The 15,837-nt window shown below is 42.6% G+C and overlaps 1 protein-coding gene and 1 long non-coding RNA gene across 6 annotated transcripts in view; one reads left to right on the top strand and one right to left on the bottom strand.

Annotated features, from left to right (window-relative positions):
* The window catches only part of LOC119132857 (kinase suppressor of Ras 1-like), a 78,195-nt gene that overhangs the window by 36,802 nt on the left and 25,556 nt on the right, over window positions 1-15,837 (top strand). For all 4 annotated transcript variants that reach the window (XM_037268415.1, XM_037268413.1, XM_037268414.1 and 1 more), the window contains exon 3: window positions 3,664-4,021. In XM_037268415.1, coding sequence (XP_037124310.1) covers window positions 3,664-4,021 — 358 coding nt within the window. The remainder of the gene's footprint in view (window positions 1-3,663; window positions 4,022-15,837) is intronic.
* On the bottom strand, window positions 1,773-14,056 carry LOC119132907. 2 transcript variants are annotated; one of them, XR_005099992.1, is made up of 3 exons: window positions 13,891-14,056; window positions 8,866-8,868; window positions 1,773-1,894 (listed from the first exon to the last, which is right to left on the bottom strand). It is a non-coding gene; the product is annotated as an uncharacterized LOC119132907 (long non-coding RNA). The 2 variants fall into 2 exon arrangements; XR_005099993.1 differs by lacking the exon at window positions 8,866-8,868 and adding an exon at window positions 2,196-2,198.

Raw genomic sequence — 15,837 nt, 5'->3', positions numbered from 1 at the left:
TAACCTATCTACACCAGGAAACCATTTTTTTTTTTTTTTTTTTTTTTTAAAAGGGTCTTAAAGAAAGGACCAACAGATTACTCCCAATATCTCCTCATTATTTATGAGTTAGCCCCCCTTTCTTCACTCACTCCCTCTTTCTGAGGCTTGGCAACGCCCATGCCTCACACCTTGACAAACATTTTGGGAGAACGTGTTCTTTACTACATATGATTCTATCATCATTTAATTTGACTTTCTTCCCAAAACGCTTCTCAATTTCCCAGTTCACACATCTCCTGCATGTATTACAGGTTCTCCAGGTTTTTTTTTTCTCTAGTTAATTATCAATCCAAAAGCAACTTTTTTTTTTCTTTTAGCATTTAACTTACTCAAAATCACTATTTTTTCAAAGTCGCTCCACCAACTTTCCATAGTAGTCGCCAACAACTTCAACCATTCAACCTGTATTTTCCTTTCATTCAGGCAATCATTCATCAATGCTCATTTGCATCTCACACACAGTCTCCAAAAAGGAGTCTTTCCATCACATTGGTCCCAATTTATCCAAGCCCCCCCACACAACATTCATCTACCATTTTCAACTCAAGGTTCCTGATAGAACAATCGACCAATCCAAAAAAAACAACACAAGAAAGAAGTTTGTATAATCAATTATTCCTATTAAATGTCGCATTGCAATGTCTTAAATTCACAATTTGGCTTCTTCCAATTCCTGAAAGCATGTTCTGTCGTTTTTTTTTTTTTTCGAATTTCTCAAGAGGGCTCGACACTAACATGCACTAGTGTGGATCAGTTTCTGCTCGCAAACAGATTTCTCTCTTTTCCTCTCATTTTTATCTTTCAAAATCGTTTATGTTCTGCGGTGCAAATTGGATAGACCACAGTCCAGCAAATTTCTTTATACTAAATGTTTAGCCAATTTTCATCATTTTAACACATACGCACACACATGCACAGCTCTCACGCGCGAAAAGTAGGTCCCAGCACCAATGATTCGTCACAGCCTGGCCATTTCCTGCAGTCGATCATGAGCTGGTCCCTCCCACGCACACGAGGACAGCACATTCTAATTTTTTATTTATCTTCGAGAAGCAAGTTGCATTTATTTACCACTTAATTTGCACATTTTAACTTTAGTGTGCACACAATTTGATCTCTGGTCATTTGTCATTGGGCATACAAACAGCATTGTCATACTTCTTGTATGGACAGGAGCTCTAATAATCTAAAAAAAAATTCTAATAATCTGACAATGACATGTTTTGCTGTCATATGGGGGAGGCTTCAGGTCCTTTAAATTTGGATACATGATTTGCATAGGAGCGGAAGCTCCTCTTGCCCCTTTGCTTGAGCCGCGGCCTTGCACCTGCGCACTGGGGCCATATTGTGTTCTGGTCTGACAAACACTTGTGACCTCATCAGTTTTCATCTTTCTATGTTTTGTCTCTTGAATTTGTTCTCATCTCTTTGTGAAGCTTTCAACCACACTCTAGCACAATTCAATTCTCTCTCTTTTCTTTCCTTTCTCAATCCCTTTGGCTTCCTAGCCACACTCTCCTCCAAAACTTCAACAACTATCGTCCACATTTCAACTTTCAACTTCTCTTCTACTCCATACTTTTTCTTCCACTTCGGCATGTATTGCATACAATCAAGAAATTTACTCACCATGTACTTCTCATCTCCTTCAAGAGCTAGAGATTTACCGTTTTTATTTCCCATCTTAATTTGGTATTTTTTATGTTTATATAATTTTTTTTCAAAACATTTTTTTCTTTCTTTGAGGATCCTCAATGCAGGTTTAAATTGACCTTTCAACAAATTACTAGCCTGTGTTATTGCCGTGGATAAATGCTAGAACTGCTATTTAGTCAATTTATCCTACCAGTCACTCACTCAACCACACAAGTTTCTTATCCCTGCCTACGCGAAGTCCTCTTTTAAAAAAAAAAAAGCAGCTTCATCCGGAGAGGGGACTCTACAACACCCCCGCCTTCCCTGGGAACTAAAGACAACAGTCTTGTTACCCACCCCTGCCAACGCGAAGTTGTACTCTTTAGAACAGTGGTTGTCAAATGAGGGTACACGGAGGTACTCCAGGGGGTACGTGAGATTTTACAAAAATATATAAAACAGTTTGAGAACCACTGCTCCAGAAGAGCCACTTCATCCGGAGGGGGACTCTACAACACCCCCTCCTTCCACAAGACTTAAGATCTTCTGTCCTGCCTATTTTTTTTTTCCCTGTGCACTTTTACTTTTACTTGTACGCGTTTCACAACAACACAATCACACAACTTTAGGGCTTTAACTTACTTGTCCCCTGGTTCGTTGCACTGCCGGACCCCGTCAATCCACCTCTGTCAGACGAAGGCAGACCCAAGATGCTGGCCCAGCGAAGAATTTCCTTCCCAGGTCTTTCTTTACCAGGTCCGGCTCATGGACGCTGGCCCGTCGACGGTGTACAGCGTGTCGTCCTCCGTCAGGCAGATGGCGGGTATGAGAGGATCCGGGTCACGGCACCAAAATGTTAGAGTGGTGCTCCCTCTAACTTATTTTGCAAGAACCACACGGGAGACAGTATGCCCTTTTAAACACCTGCAGGTGGAGAGTCATTCGTCGCTGTGCATACAGCGATGATCGAATGAGGTGTGGCTCAGGCCTCTTGCAAGAGCATATTTATTGAGAACAAGCAGGGTGGGGGTGACATTGGACATGTTTGGTGGTCACCTCAGCAACTGGTTAATCAGTGCGGAGGGTCCCAGCTCATTGTTTTACAAGGTCGTGGGAACAGAAACTAGTGGAGCATTTTAGATGACTAACTAAGCAAGAATGTTTCCACACCATTTGGAAAGTTTCAACAACTGAATGGTTAAACTTTTCAGAGTCAAGGAAAGGTAAAAGGTTTAAACAAAGTTAATAATTCTAGTCTACATTACAACATAATCATACGATCAAGATAATCTGTAAACCCTAACAGGGGGGTTCTGTCACGTTCCTGCGTCACCTGACTTCCAGCCAAGCCCCAATCAAGGAATTGCCAGCACCTGCTACAGCTCGTTAGGTCCCCTACTTAACCTCTGTGTATTCTGCCAGTGGTTGTCAGTTTGTCTACTTACCCTGCCCGTGACACCACTGCCTTTTTGTCCCCTGAACGATCTCTGTTGCCAACTGCTTCTGTAAACTGACCGACCACACCTTGATCGCCGCCTGCCCCGACTACTTGCTCGTCCTTTGACCACGCTTCTGATCGCCGCCTGTCTCGACAACCTGCCTGCCTCCGACTATGACTACGCGCTGTGCTCTGCTGCTCAGCCACGCCAGACCGCAAGCCCAGCGTTCCACTTCCCCTTTCCCCCTTTTTCAATAAAGAATCGTGTTGCACTTGGTCGCCCTGTCTCTGTTCCGTGACAGATTTTAACAAGAATAGCAAAAATACAGTCAAACCTTGGTTTTTGACCACAATCCGTTCCAGAAGGCGGTTCGAGAAGCGAATAAAGCTGTTGTTGCTCATCTGGAGGAAAGTCTTCGCGATCGTTTGCCTTGAATTTGCCTTGAAGTGTGAATTTAATTGAGAACTGATTAAATGTGATTGTAACTATGTTTTGGCACAATACGTACTGTACTAACTTGCTTGTGTCTGACTCACTGACTGATTAGGTGGAGATGTGAGGTCTGAATCCCAGCAGCATATTGATGTCTTCCCTGCCATCACTCCTTCCACCAAAAAGCAGCCTACAATTAAGCACGGCCGATCCATCTCCATATCCGTGGTTCCGTGTTCGGGTGACAACCAACCTCACATATCTACTGAGGAAATGGTAGACGCCTTCTCATCGGAGCTGAGCACCGCCTCCAGAATTCGATCTTCCAAGATGCAAACAACCAAAAGTGCCCATACACTGCCGCGGCATTCCCATAAACTACTGCAGCTCCTGCCCATTTCCATTGGACCAACACGAAGCAAGAGTCATGAGTTACAAGTGGTGAACTACACTGAAGAGCCTGCAAACCAAAAGTGGGTTGGCGCATTGCACTCTTTACATGACTGCCAAGTTCCAACATTGTGTACTTTGTTGCACAAAAGTACAGTTCACATTTCAATTAGACATTTTAAAGACACACGTTACATATAGCTTAGTATTGATCCACCCATTTTAGTGTTTTTCCCATAAAAGAGAACAAAGTAGCAAAGTGAAACACAAAATTCGAGTCACTGAAAATGTATGTACTTGATTTATACAAAATGAAAGGTATAGTTGGAGTTTCATTTAGATAGGTAAACTGTTCTTTTGAGAAGCTTGTTTTTGTAAGACGGACGGACGGATGGACTGACTGACGGACGGACGGACGGACGGACAGTCGTATTAAGCGGTTCTAGGTGCAAGTCCGGCTGCTGAACCAAATATTGAAATTGAGAAAAGTTGCTTAAGAGAGATTGCCTCCTGAGTACATACTGTTGTGGTAACCTAGGACAAGACGTAAACTGTTTTTACCTACTCAAAATGCAAGCGAAAACCATCATTCTAAATTTGTGCTTTTTTAAAAACTATTCTATGTTATTATACTGTATTACTGTATATACTATACAAAGCAATATTATACCATACCACACCACACCACACCACACTACATTACACCTATCCTAACAGTAACGATAACTTTACTTTTTTCAAAACTTTTTTGGTACGATAAGTATCGATATAAGGCCTAACGATTTGAAACAAAGCAATATATCTATGGGCTCATAGAAGGCTCGCCAGCCTCTCTCCCTGGAATCCTCTAAAAGTTCCTGGTAGTTGGCACGCTTCCTCTCATTTGCTTCCTCAATACGCTCCTCCCAGAACACTTTAAGTTCCAGTAGGATCAGATATCTTGTCTTTTATCTGTCTGATATCTTATCTTCAGAGGTGATGATCATGTCTGGATGAAGTTTATAGGTAAATCCAATAAACAAAATATTTTTTTCATGGGGTTTTATTTTATTTAGCTGTACTGATTCAAAAATGTTAAAAACAACAACAACATTGATACACTGCTTCTCTTCATAGTCTAGCATAAGAAAAGAACAGAACAAGCTACCGTATTTTCCGGACTATAAGTTGCTCTGGAGTACAAGTTGCACCAGCCATAAAATGCATTATAAAGAAGAAAAAAACATGTCTAAGTTGCACCGGAGTACAAGTCGCATTTTTGCGGGGACTTTATTTGACAAAATACACCAAGAACAGAGATGAATAGGCAACAACAGGCTAAACGATACGGTATGCTAACTTTACATAAACACATACAAGGAACTGAGAACGTGCCTTACGTGACATATTAGCAGTTATTCAAATAACTATAACATAAATAACAAGTTTATCAAACCACCCGTGTCACTCCAAATCATTAAATCCATTGAAACCTTGGTCCTCTGTGTAAACAACGCCGCTGCTGACTCCGGAAGTACATGCGATGCCTACTGGGGCATACTGTCTCCCATGTGGTTCTTGCAAAATAAGTTAGAGTGAGCACCACTCTAACATATAACATAAATAACAAGTTTATCGAACCATCCATGTCACTTCAAATCATTAAATCCATCGAAATCTTCATCCTCTGTGTAAACAACGCAGCTGCTGACTCCGGACGGACATGCGGCGCTGACATCAGACTCATCGTCAGTTGCAGTTCCAATTATTCCACAGGTCTATAGAACTATAAAAAAAACTATACATCAAATAACGATAACAGATCATTTTATCGAACCAGCCGTGTCACTCCAAATTATTAAATCCATCAAAATCTTCGTCCTCTGTGTCACTTATAAAGAACTCCGCTGACTCCGGAAGTCAGTGGATGGAGTCAGACTCATCGTCAGTTGCGGTTCCAATTATTCCACAGGCCTATATAACTATATCTAAACTATATATCAAATAATTATAACATAAATAACAAATTTATCGAACCATCTGTGTCACTCCAAATGATTAAATCCATCAAAATCTTCGTCCTCTGTGTCTCTTATAAACAACGCCACTGCTGACTCCAGAAGTCAGTGGATAGATTCAGACTCATTGTCAGTTGCAGTTCCAATTATTCCACAGGCCTAGAGCGCCCTCATGCGGTTTAGTCTGAAAATAACATGTGAGGTGAATCTACTACTAGTAACTAATGCAATAAAGTGTTAATAATTTCACATATAAGTCGCTCCTGAGTACAAGTTGCACCTCCGGCCAAACTATGAAAAAGACTGCGACTTATAGTCCGGAAAATACGGTAGTTCTCCTTTTATACATTAACGTACCTTTATTACCAAAATATGCCATTTTTTATGCATTACTGCAATTGGCTGGTGACCACTTCAGGGTGCATCTCGCCTACCGCCCTAGGACAGCTGGAATGGGCTCCAGCACGTTCGTCACCGTTGTGATGATAAGCGGTTCGGAAAATGAATGGATGGACTTTTATGCATTAAGACATCAACGTAAATTAACCCTTTTATAAAATGCTTCATGTATCTGAACAATATTCATCGTTCTCTTGTAAGACCAAAAATATACACTACCGTTTAAAAGTTTGGGGTCACCCAAACAATTTTGAGTATTCCTGGATGTTTGCGATGTTTGAGTGGTGCTCACTCTAACTTATCTTTGCAAGAACCACACGGGAGACAGTATGCCCTTTTTAAGCATTTGCAAATGGAGAACCATTCGTCGCTATGCGTACAGCGATGATCGAATGAGGTCTGGCTCAGGCCTCTTGCAAGAGCATATTTATTGAGAACAAGCAGGGTGGGGGTGACATTGGACATGTTTGGTGGTCACCTCAGCAACTGGTTAATCAGTGCGGAGGGTCCCAGCTCATTGTTTTACAAGGTCGTGGAAACAGAAACTAGTGGAGCATTTTAGATGACTAAGTAAGCAAGAATGTTTCCACACCATTTGGAAAGTTTCAACAACTGAATGGTTAAACTTTTCAGAGTCAAGGAAAGGTAAAAGGTTTAAACAAAGTTAATAATTCTAGTCTACATTCCAACATAATCATATGATCAAGATAATCTGTAAACCCTAACATATCCCTTCTGTTTTATCATATGACTATGTCAACCCTGATCAATCAAACATAAGTAAGAAAATATAATGAAGAAAGAAAAATAATAAAAATAATAATAAAAAAAATCAATAAAAAACAGAGATGACAGGGGACGGGACGGGTTGGGGATCGTGAAGGGTGATACATGATAAAAACAACAAACGATAGCAATAATTTCCAGTGAAGATGAGGTTTTTCCTCAATACTCCAGTTCAAACTTAGTGTGTGAGTGAAAAACCTGCGGCAAGATGTTTTAATGCAGGAAAGGTCTCACACGGTCCCTCTGCCTTAGGCGACCAGAATGCTATCAATAAAAAAAACAAGAAAAACACAGAAACAGTACATCATTGTATCCATCACTTGCGAAGCATTTTCGATGGTCAAATCATTAAGTTTCTGTAAAATATGTACGGCTAAACAGCATCATCGCAATCATCTTTCCGCAACGCGTCATAGTCATCACATTCGACATGTCTGATATGTTGTATTTGCACCTGTGCTATGGTAGACGATAAAGATCTTGATACAGCAGACTTCAAACACGGGACAACACAGGTCGCAAATAAGCACAATAACACCAGCACAACAAGCACAGGAGTCACAAATTTCAACAGCAGTTGCCACCAGTTGCCAGAGAATAGCCATGAAGAGAAATCCCATTGTTGTGGGACTTTGTCTTTTGACATGGCCCGCTGTAAGTTCTTCAGTGAATTCATGGCGTCGTTGATGTGTGTGTCATTTTCTCCTGGTATGTATGTGCAACAGGAAGTCCCAATAATGTGGCACACGCCACCTTGTGCTGCAGTCATCAAGTCCTGAACCATCCTGTTTTGCAAGACCATTAGTCTAATAGCCTGAATCTCTCTATTTTGTCCATCGTTGACTTGCAGTGAGAGATTCACAAAGGATTGAAAACGATAATTCAGTGTCTCGATGAAGAGTGATTGTTTTCCAACTCTGATCCCAGGAAAAAGCGCATGAACAACTTTATCTCCGACGGACCATACTTTATGGTCGTCTGGAACATTCGCACCCCAGACAGGGTCATGAGGGTCAAAGGTTGCAACAGCCCTGCGTCGACGTCCAGAAGAGTTGTGTGCTGTCATCAGCTGATGATGTTGTATCCTGTAGGTGTGGTCTGTCACCCACACTGGTGCACACACTCCTGTCCAGTTGGCGGGCAGCACCGGATAGACCTTGTGACCACAAAGCCACCAGCCATTCTGTATGAAGTATGTTCCGTTTGATGGTGCAGCCATGTCGGTGGGAGAGCCCTCACCACTTGAAATGGCTCTCTTATCCTGACACTCAGCGGTGATGTCCAAAGCTCCCATCCAGTTTCCTCCTGGAGAGCAGTCGTCGTTAATGCATTTGTGGGTCTCGTTACCTTGGATATAACATGTGTAGTTCAATCCAGCCGGTCTCTCTGTGTAGGTCACTTGCGGCAATGTTCGTCCTTTAACAGTCACATTGAGATTTGTCCAGAAAAGCTGATCACAGGTACCGTCTGCAAGTCCAGGGCGGAAAGGGTCGGCATCACTGACTGTGACGGCACGGTGTTTATATCCAACTCCTCCCATGGATGCCATACATTTCGCTTCAGTGACATTCATTGCTCTGGCCTCCAAGTGAACTTGTGTGGAGGAAGGAGGAAGTTTGGAACACACATAGCAACCCTCCTGTGTGTGTGATCTCACAGTGAACTTGACGTACCGATACCAAGTGTTGGTTTCGTATGGGTTTCTGGGGTCCCATGACCAGTCCTCAAAGTTCTCATCATGTGACCATCTTCTTCCACGGTTGACATTGTCAATAGGTCCATCCAGATGAACCCACAAAGCAGCAGAAGATCCATCTGGCATATGAAGCCCCGTTGCTACTAGGATGACAGGGACACCGAGACATACCCTCGCCTAGCGGAGTGGGGATCGATGGATTCTTCACCAACATTGAGACGCCCCACCCTAAACGATGAGGCCCCTTTGTAGTCAGACTTCCTCACCACCCCGAAATGAGGGGTCCAGCACTCCCTGTAGCTTGCAGTGGCTGAGGTGAATCCAGCTGGGCTGTTCAGCGATTTTCACTGCGGTGGGGGTAGTCAGCAAGACTTGGAATGGTCCCTACCACCGTGGGCTGGCCCAGTTCTTTCTTTTGATGACCTTGATGTAGACCCAGTCTCCTGGCTTGATGGGGTTGTCAACCTGTGAGGATGAAAGATCGGGCGGCAGTAAATTTGCATTTGACACATCTTTCAGTTTGAGCGTTCTGATCATATAATCTGCCAAGGACTGTTCTTCATCTGCTTTTTGCAAATCTGCAGGGAACACAGGTAATCTATATGGTCTCCCATGGATGATTTCAAAAGGTGTTTTTTCTGAAGTGGGGGTGATCCTCATATAGAGTTTCACTAAGTCTAGGCACTCTGGCCAAGATCTGCCTGTTGTTTCCATGCATTTTTTCAACCTGCTTTTGATCGTGGAGTTTGCTTGTTCAACCAGGCCAGTGCTCGAAGGATGCCAAGCGCAGTGGTTTTTTTAACGTTATCCCAAGGTGTACAGCCATGTTCTGTACAACTTGGTTCACAAAGTGTGGACCATTGTCACTGTAAATGGTTTGGGGGATGCCATGAGTCGGTATGATGGCTTTGCAGATGGCTTTTGCCACTGTTAAGGCATCTGCACGTTTAGATGGAACTATTTCCACCCATTTGGAAAATGCATCAATCATCACTAGGCAGTATTTGTGAGGTCCACTTTGTGTGAGTTCAATAAAATCCATATGCATGATTTGAAATGGGTAAGACTGTTTTGGAAATGAGCCTCTCTTAGGTCTCATGTTTCCTTGTGGATTATGTTTCACACAAACAGGACATGCTTTACAAAAAAAATTTAAGTAAGCATCTAAACCAAAGGTAGTGAATTGTTGATGTATGATGGACTTCATCCCTCCTGTCGACACATGGCAAGGCCCATGTGTCGCAATTGCTGCTGCCTTAAAAAGTGATTTTGGTAAAACAGGTTTGTCATTGATGCGGTGGATATTATCTGTATCCACTATTGCACCTTTTGTCGTCCGCATTCGCTTTTCCACCATTGGAGCATTGCCCTGCATATCTGTCAGTATAGTTTTATCTATGAGTTGCGTGTCCTCTGAATCTATTAAAAAAAATTCTTGGCCATGTTTCCCTGCTGCTGCTTCTTTAGCAATTTTGTCTGCTAATCTGTTTCCATTTGAGACTTCATCTGTGCCTGTGGTGTGAGCAGCACATTTACACACAGCTAGTTTAGCAGGTAAATGAATGGCCTGCAACAAGTCTTTTAACAAGGAGGCATGGGTAACCGGCTTACCGGTTGATGTTGTCATCCCTCTGCGCTCCCATTGTTTTGCAAAATAGAACAGAGTAGAAAACGCATACTGACTGTCTGTGTATACAGCGACTTCCTTATCTTCCGCTAATTGACAAGCTCTCGTTAGTGCAATTAGCTCAGCAGCTTGCGCTGACCTGTTGTATGGAAGCTTCTCTGCTTCAACAATCTGGTTTGGCAATTTCACAATTGCATAACCACTTTGATTGTTTCCTTTACGATCCTTTGAACATGATCCATCCACAAACCACTTTTCCCCTTTGTCAAGTGGTGTGTCACTTAAATCTTGTCTGGGCAGCTGTAGATGTTCTGTAGCATCCAAACAGTTATGTGGGGTTCCATCCCCTGGCAACGGGATCAACGTTGCTGGGTTAAGGACTGTGCACCTCTTAATCACAATGTGTGGTTGTGACAGAAGTGTAGCAGTGTAGGATAGGTGTCTGGCAGGTGACAAAAAGTTCATTTTGCTTTGCAGTAGCAACACATCTACAGCATGTGGAACTAGCAGCTCCATTTTGTGAAATAGGACCACATCTGCAGATTGTCTCACTGCAAGCACTGCCGCGCATACTGCTTGGACACAGTCTGGCAAGGATTGAGCCACTGGATCCAATTTTTTTGAATAAAATGCAAATGGTCTTAGTTTGCTCCCATGACTCTGCAGCAACACTGAGGTCATAAAACCATTCCTGCAGTCTGCTGTTTGCACAAAGGTTTTATTGTAGTCTGGCAAGATAAGAGTTGTAGTTTCCATCAGAGCCTGTTTCAGCACTACAAAAGCATCATCTGCTACTGGTGTCCACATTATTTTTTCTGTCATTGCCATGGGGACTCCATGCACAATATTCAGCAGCGGTTGCGTCTTTTCCGCATAATGTGGGATGCATGCTCTGCAGTAATTGCAGAGCCCCAAAAATGACATCATTTGTTTTTTTGTCTCAGGTTTTGGTGCATCTGCAATAATTTGCTTTCTGGTTCTCTGTATCTGTCTTCCAGCAGCTGACAACGTGTGACCTAAATAGTTCACTTCCTGTCTGACCCATTGTAGCTTATTTTTGCTTACTTTATTCCCTGTTTTGCAGAGATAGTGTAACAATGCTAAGGAGTCTTCCTTGCAAGCAGCTTCAGTTTCAGAGGCTACCAGGAGATCATCTACATAAACTAGAAGTTGGCTTTTGTTTGACATCTGAAATTCAGCCAAACAGGCCATGATAGCTTGAATGAAAATAGTTGGACTATCAGCAAATCCCTGTGGCAATCTGGTGTACGTATAACTTTGTCCTTTAAAGGTAAACGCAAACCAAAACTGTGAGTCTGGGTGAATTGGCACTGAGAAAAATGCATTGCTAAGATCTACTGTGAAAAACTTCTGGTCAGGTTTCAAAGTGTTCAGAAGTGTGTGTGGGTCAGGCACATTAGGTGCTCTTGTCTGCACTGCTTCATTTACTGCTAGTAAATCTTGTATCATTCGCCAATCAATTTTATTGGCCTTTTGGACTGGAAAAATAGGAGTGTTGCAAGGAGAATCCGAGCACTTCCCAATGATTCCTCCTGTCAAAAGATCATTTATAACAGGGGCGATCCCATTTATTGCCTCATGTTTTAAAGGATATTGCTTAACTCTTGGACGCCACTCTGATCTTGGTTTGATCTGTACTGGGGGAATGGACGTTAAAAGTCCTACATCAGATGGGCCCTTTGTCCAGAGTTTTTCAGGAAGCTCAGCCAACTCCCTCTCCTCCATCTCAGTCAAACAAACATTAACTAGTCAGGGGAGCACATAAGTGCATGCCCTTCCAAAAACCACTTCACACACTGTTTGCTTCCACATGTCACAACTGGTACTGTAGCTCCACCCATCACCTTTGTCCTCATAATCAGTGACAGATCCGGCAAGTTTAATTCGGCAATCCACATCTGCCCATGTTATACTGTGAGGTTTAAACAATGAAATGTGGGGTACAGCCGACAACTTGTATTTGTCTTTCTGAGGAGCGGGCAGGAGCACAGCAGCAGCTGCAAATGACCTGCGATCAGTGTACAGAGCAGTGATTGTCAAGGTTACTTCTGTGTCACTGAGAAAACTTTCGATATATTCATCTTGTGGCTCAGTGAGAATGTTCATGGTGACATGTAATTGATTACAAGTCATTTCTGATTCAGGTCGGGACAATTGTTTTCGAGCTTCACTCAGTAATCTGCTTGGTATCTTGGCATTCCGTTCAGGAGAGATGTCATAGGAACAGCAAATCTGTTCACCTGCTTGTGCAGCATATGAGTCTACATCTCTCACTCTACATGCTTGCATGCCATCCTTTACCGGAATTATTGCAATTCCCAACCGAGTCATCAGATCTCGTCCCAGCAGGTTTATGGGACATTTTGGGGATAGGACAATCGAGACTGAAGCTATGACTCCCGTTTCATCATCTCTCACTACAACTAGATTGGAGATACTCTCCTTGTGTACCTGCCCATCAGCACATTTCACCCAAATTGTATTTTGGGAGGCCTTTAGATTAGGGACCTTAGTTTTTATTACGGTTTTACAAGCCCCGGTATCACACAAAAACTCTACTTCATTTCCTCCAACGTTTAAGGTAACATGTGGTTTTTCTTTTAATGCACTCAGAATGTCCCATGCTGTATGGACATCTACTATTTCTTCCTCTGTAGGAGCACAAGAGGTCAAAGGGGAGGAATCTAGTCATGCTGAGAATTTGGCTTTTCCTCTGCCCCTTCCTCCACCCTTTGATTGGTTTTGTTTTGCAAAACGACACACTCTTGCAAAGTGTCCTTGTTTCCCACTGTACAGGACTTCTAATAATGTGACCCTGACCTTTTTTGCTGTTATATGGGGGAGGGTGCAGGTCTGTTAAACTTGGATACACGTTTTGCATACGAGTGGAAGGCCCCTCTTGCTCCTCTGCTTGAGCTGCGCCTTCAGCTGCGGCTTGAGCTGCGGCCGGGACAGCGCGCCTGCGCACTGTGGCCTCATTGTCTTCGCAGCCTCATCACTTTTCATCTTTCTATCTTTTGTCTTTTGGATTTGTTCTCTTCTCTCTTGTGAAGCTTTCAACCACACTCTAGCACAATTCAATTCTCTCTCTTTTCTTTTCTTTTTCAGTCCCTTTGTCTTCCTAGCCACACTCTCCTCCAAAACATCAACCACTATCTTCCACACTTCAACTTTCAACTTCCCTTCTACTCCATACTTTTTCTTCCACTTCGGCATGTATTGCATACAATCAAGAAATTTACTCGCCATGTACTTCTCATCTCCCTCAAGAGCTAGAGATTTACCGTTTTGATTTCCCATCTTAATTTGGTATTTTAGGTTTATACAATTTTTTTTTCACAATTTTTCTTTGAGGATCCTCAATGCAGGTTTAAATTGACCTTTCAACAAATTCTCTTTGTAGCCAATTTATCCTACCAGTCACACTCAACCACACAACTTTCATGCAAACAGCTTGGAAAAACGGACACAAAAGAATCTACGCCCTTCTTCAATTAACAAAAAGAAGCTCTGTTTTTTCTTAGCTCGTTCCTTCCATTGGGACTAGAATCCCAGCTGTTTCTTGGCTTGGAAAAAACAAAGCCGTATCTCATAGCCCAGACAAACCAAAGCCGTATCTCATAGCTCGGACAAACCAAAGCCGTATAGCTCGTGCACCTTTAACTTTTTACGCGTTTCACAAGAACACAATCACACAAGGGCTTTTACTTACCCGTCAATCCACCTCTGTCAGACGAAGGCAGACCTAAGATGCTGGCCCAGCGAAGAATTTCCTTCCCAGGTCTTTCTTTACCAGGTCCGGCTAATGGACGCTGGCCCGTCGACTGTGTACAGCGTGTCGTCCTCCGTCGGCCAGATGGCGGGTATGAGAGGATCCCGGGTTTCGGCACCAAAATGTTAGAGTGGTGCTCACTCTAACACAATCTATGGTCAGTAGGTTGGGTACACACATGGACAAATGGTAAATCGACTGCATTTATATACTACTAGAGCAGGGGTGGCCAACCCGCGGCTCGCGAGCCGCATGCGGCTCTTTGGCTGGTTTCATGCGGCTCTTTTACGTTCATATCAACATTTGTGTTTATTTTTCGTGCGTATTTGCTTGGCTTGAGTTCAATATGGTATTTTGGTCAAACGCGCATGCGCGTGAGGTGAAATCCCGCAAAGGAGGAGGGACAAACCCATTTGAGGAGTGTCAATTTCGCTCTCAAAATGGCAAGGAAAAAATGCACAGCTAAACGAATATATGACGATGAACACAGGACGTTTTTAACAGAGTTAAAGTTGTTTTTTGTTGAACGCAATGGCAAGCCATTCTGCCTGATATGTCGGACGTCATTAGCGCATTTAAAAGCTTCAAATGTTCAGCGCCACTTCAGCTCACTTCATGCCAATCTCGATAAGGACTTTGCAAAAGGGACTGAATTTCGCAAGCACAAATTTGGACACTTTGAAAAGTCAGGCAGAAAAATAGGTACAGTTTTTCAAAAAAATTACGAAGCACTCAGAGACTGTCACACTTGCATTGTTTCAACTGGCTTGGAACATTGCACGGGCTAAAAAGCCATACAATGAAGTGGAGTTCGTTAAAAAATGCCTCAGTGACGTTATTGAAATCTTGTCTCCTGAAAACGACAAACTAAAACGAATGGTCTGTCCCGCCACACATAGTAAGTGAAAAACGTATGTTTTTGTTTGTGGAATTTGTTGAACTGAGAGTTTGTCTGTGTGAGACAATGCACACAATGTTCATTGTTGAAAATGTGGTCTTTGGTCTGTGGTTTTAGTACTATAGGAGTCAATTTGTCATTATCATGTTGGTGCGTGACATACCGTTTTTTTCCGTGTATAATGCGCAAAATTTAACTAATTTATTGTCCTAAAATCTGGGGTGCGCATTATACATGGGTACAAATTTTTTTTTATTTTTATTTTTAAAAATTTTTTTTTTTTTTTTTTTTTTTTTTTTTTAAGAAAATCATGGTACAACAAAACCAACAACAGGACTGACCGACAATAGTGTGTTTGTACTGTGCTCTGGTCATTTCGTCAAAGAAGGGATAATAGTCCTCTTCTCTTCTTGACTGACAATGAATGTGATAGTTTAATACAATCAGCAAATAACAAAATGCGTATTACAGGTAATATTTTATTTCACAACACTTTGCCTTGTTCCTTTCGTCTCTGCTGTTCACTTCAAACACGCTCCATACGAACGCAATGCTCTCGTATCAGACGCTTGCTCGATCACCTGCTCGTTTGCTGTCACAATGTACCCTAGACAAATCCGAAACATTTGTTGCGGCTCCGAGTCACGACGAGGGGCAAGTTTTGGTTTCCAAGGGTGTTTTTATTCCTCTTCAACGTCTCTCC

Source organism: Syngnathus acus, chromosome 13, assembly GCF_901709675.1.
Source record: "Syngnathus acus chromosome 13, fSynAcu1.2, whole genome shotgun sequence".
In the NCBI taxonomy this organism is placed as follows: domain Eukaryota; kingdom Metazoa; phylum Chordata; class Actinopteri; order Syngnathiformes; family Syngnathidae; genus Syngnathus; species Syngnathus acus.
Note: the sequence above shows the minus strand (reverse complement) of the source record. Positions and strands in the feature narration are given on the sequence as shown.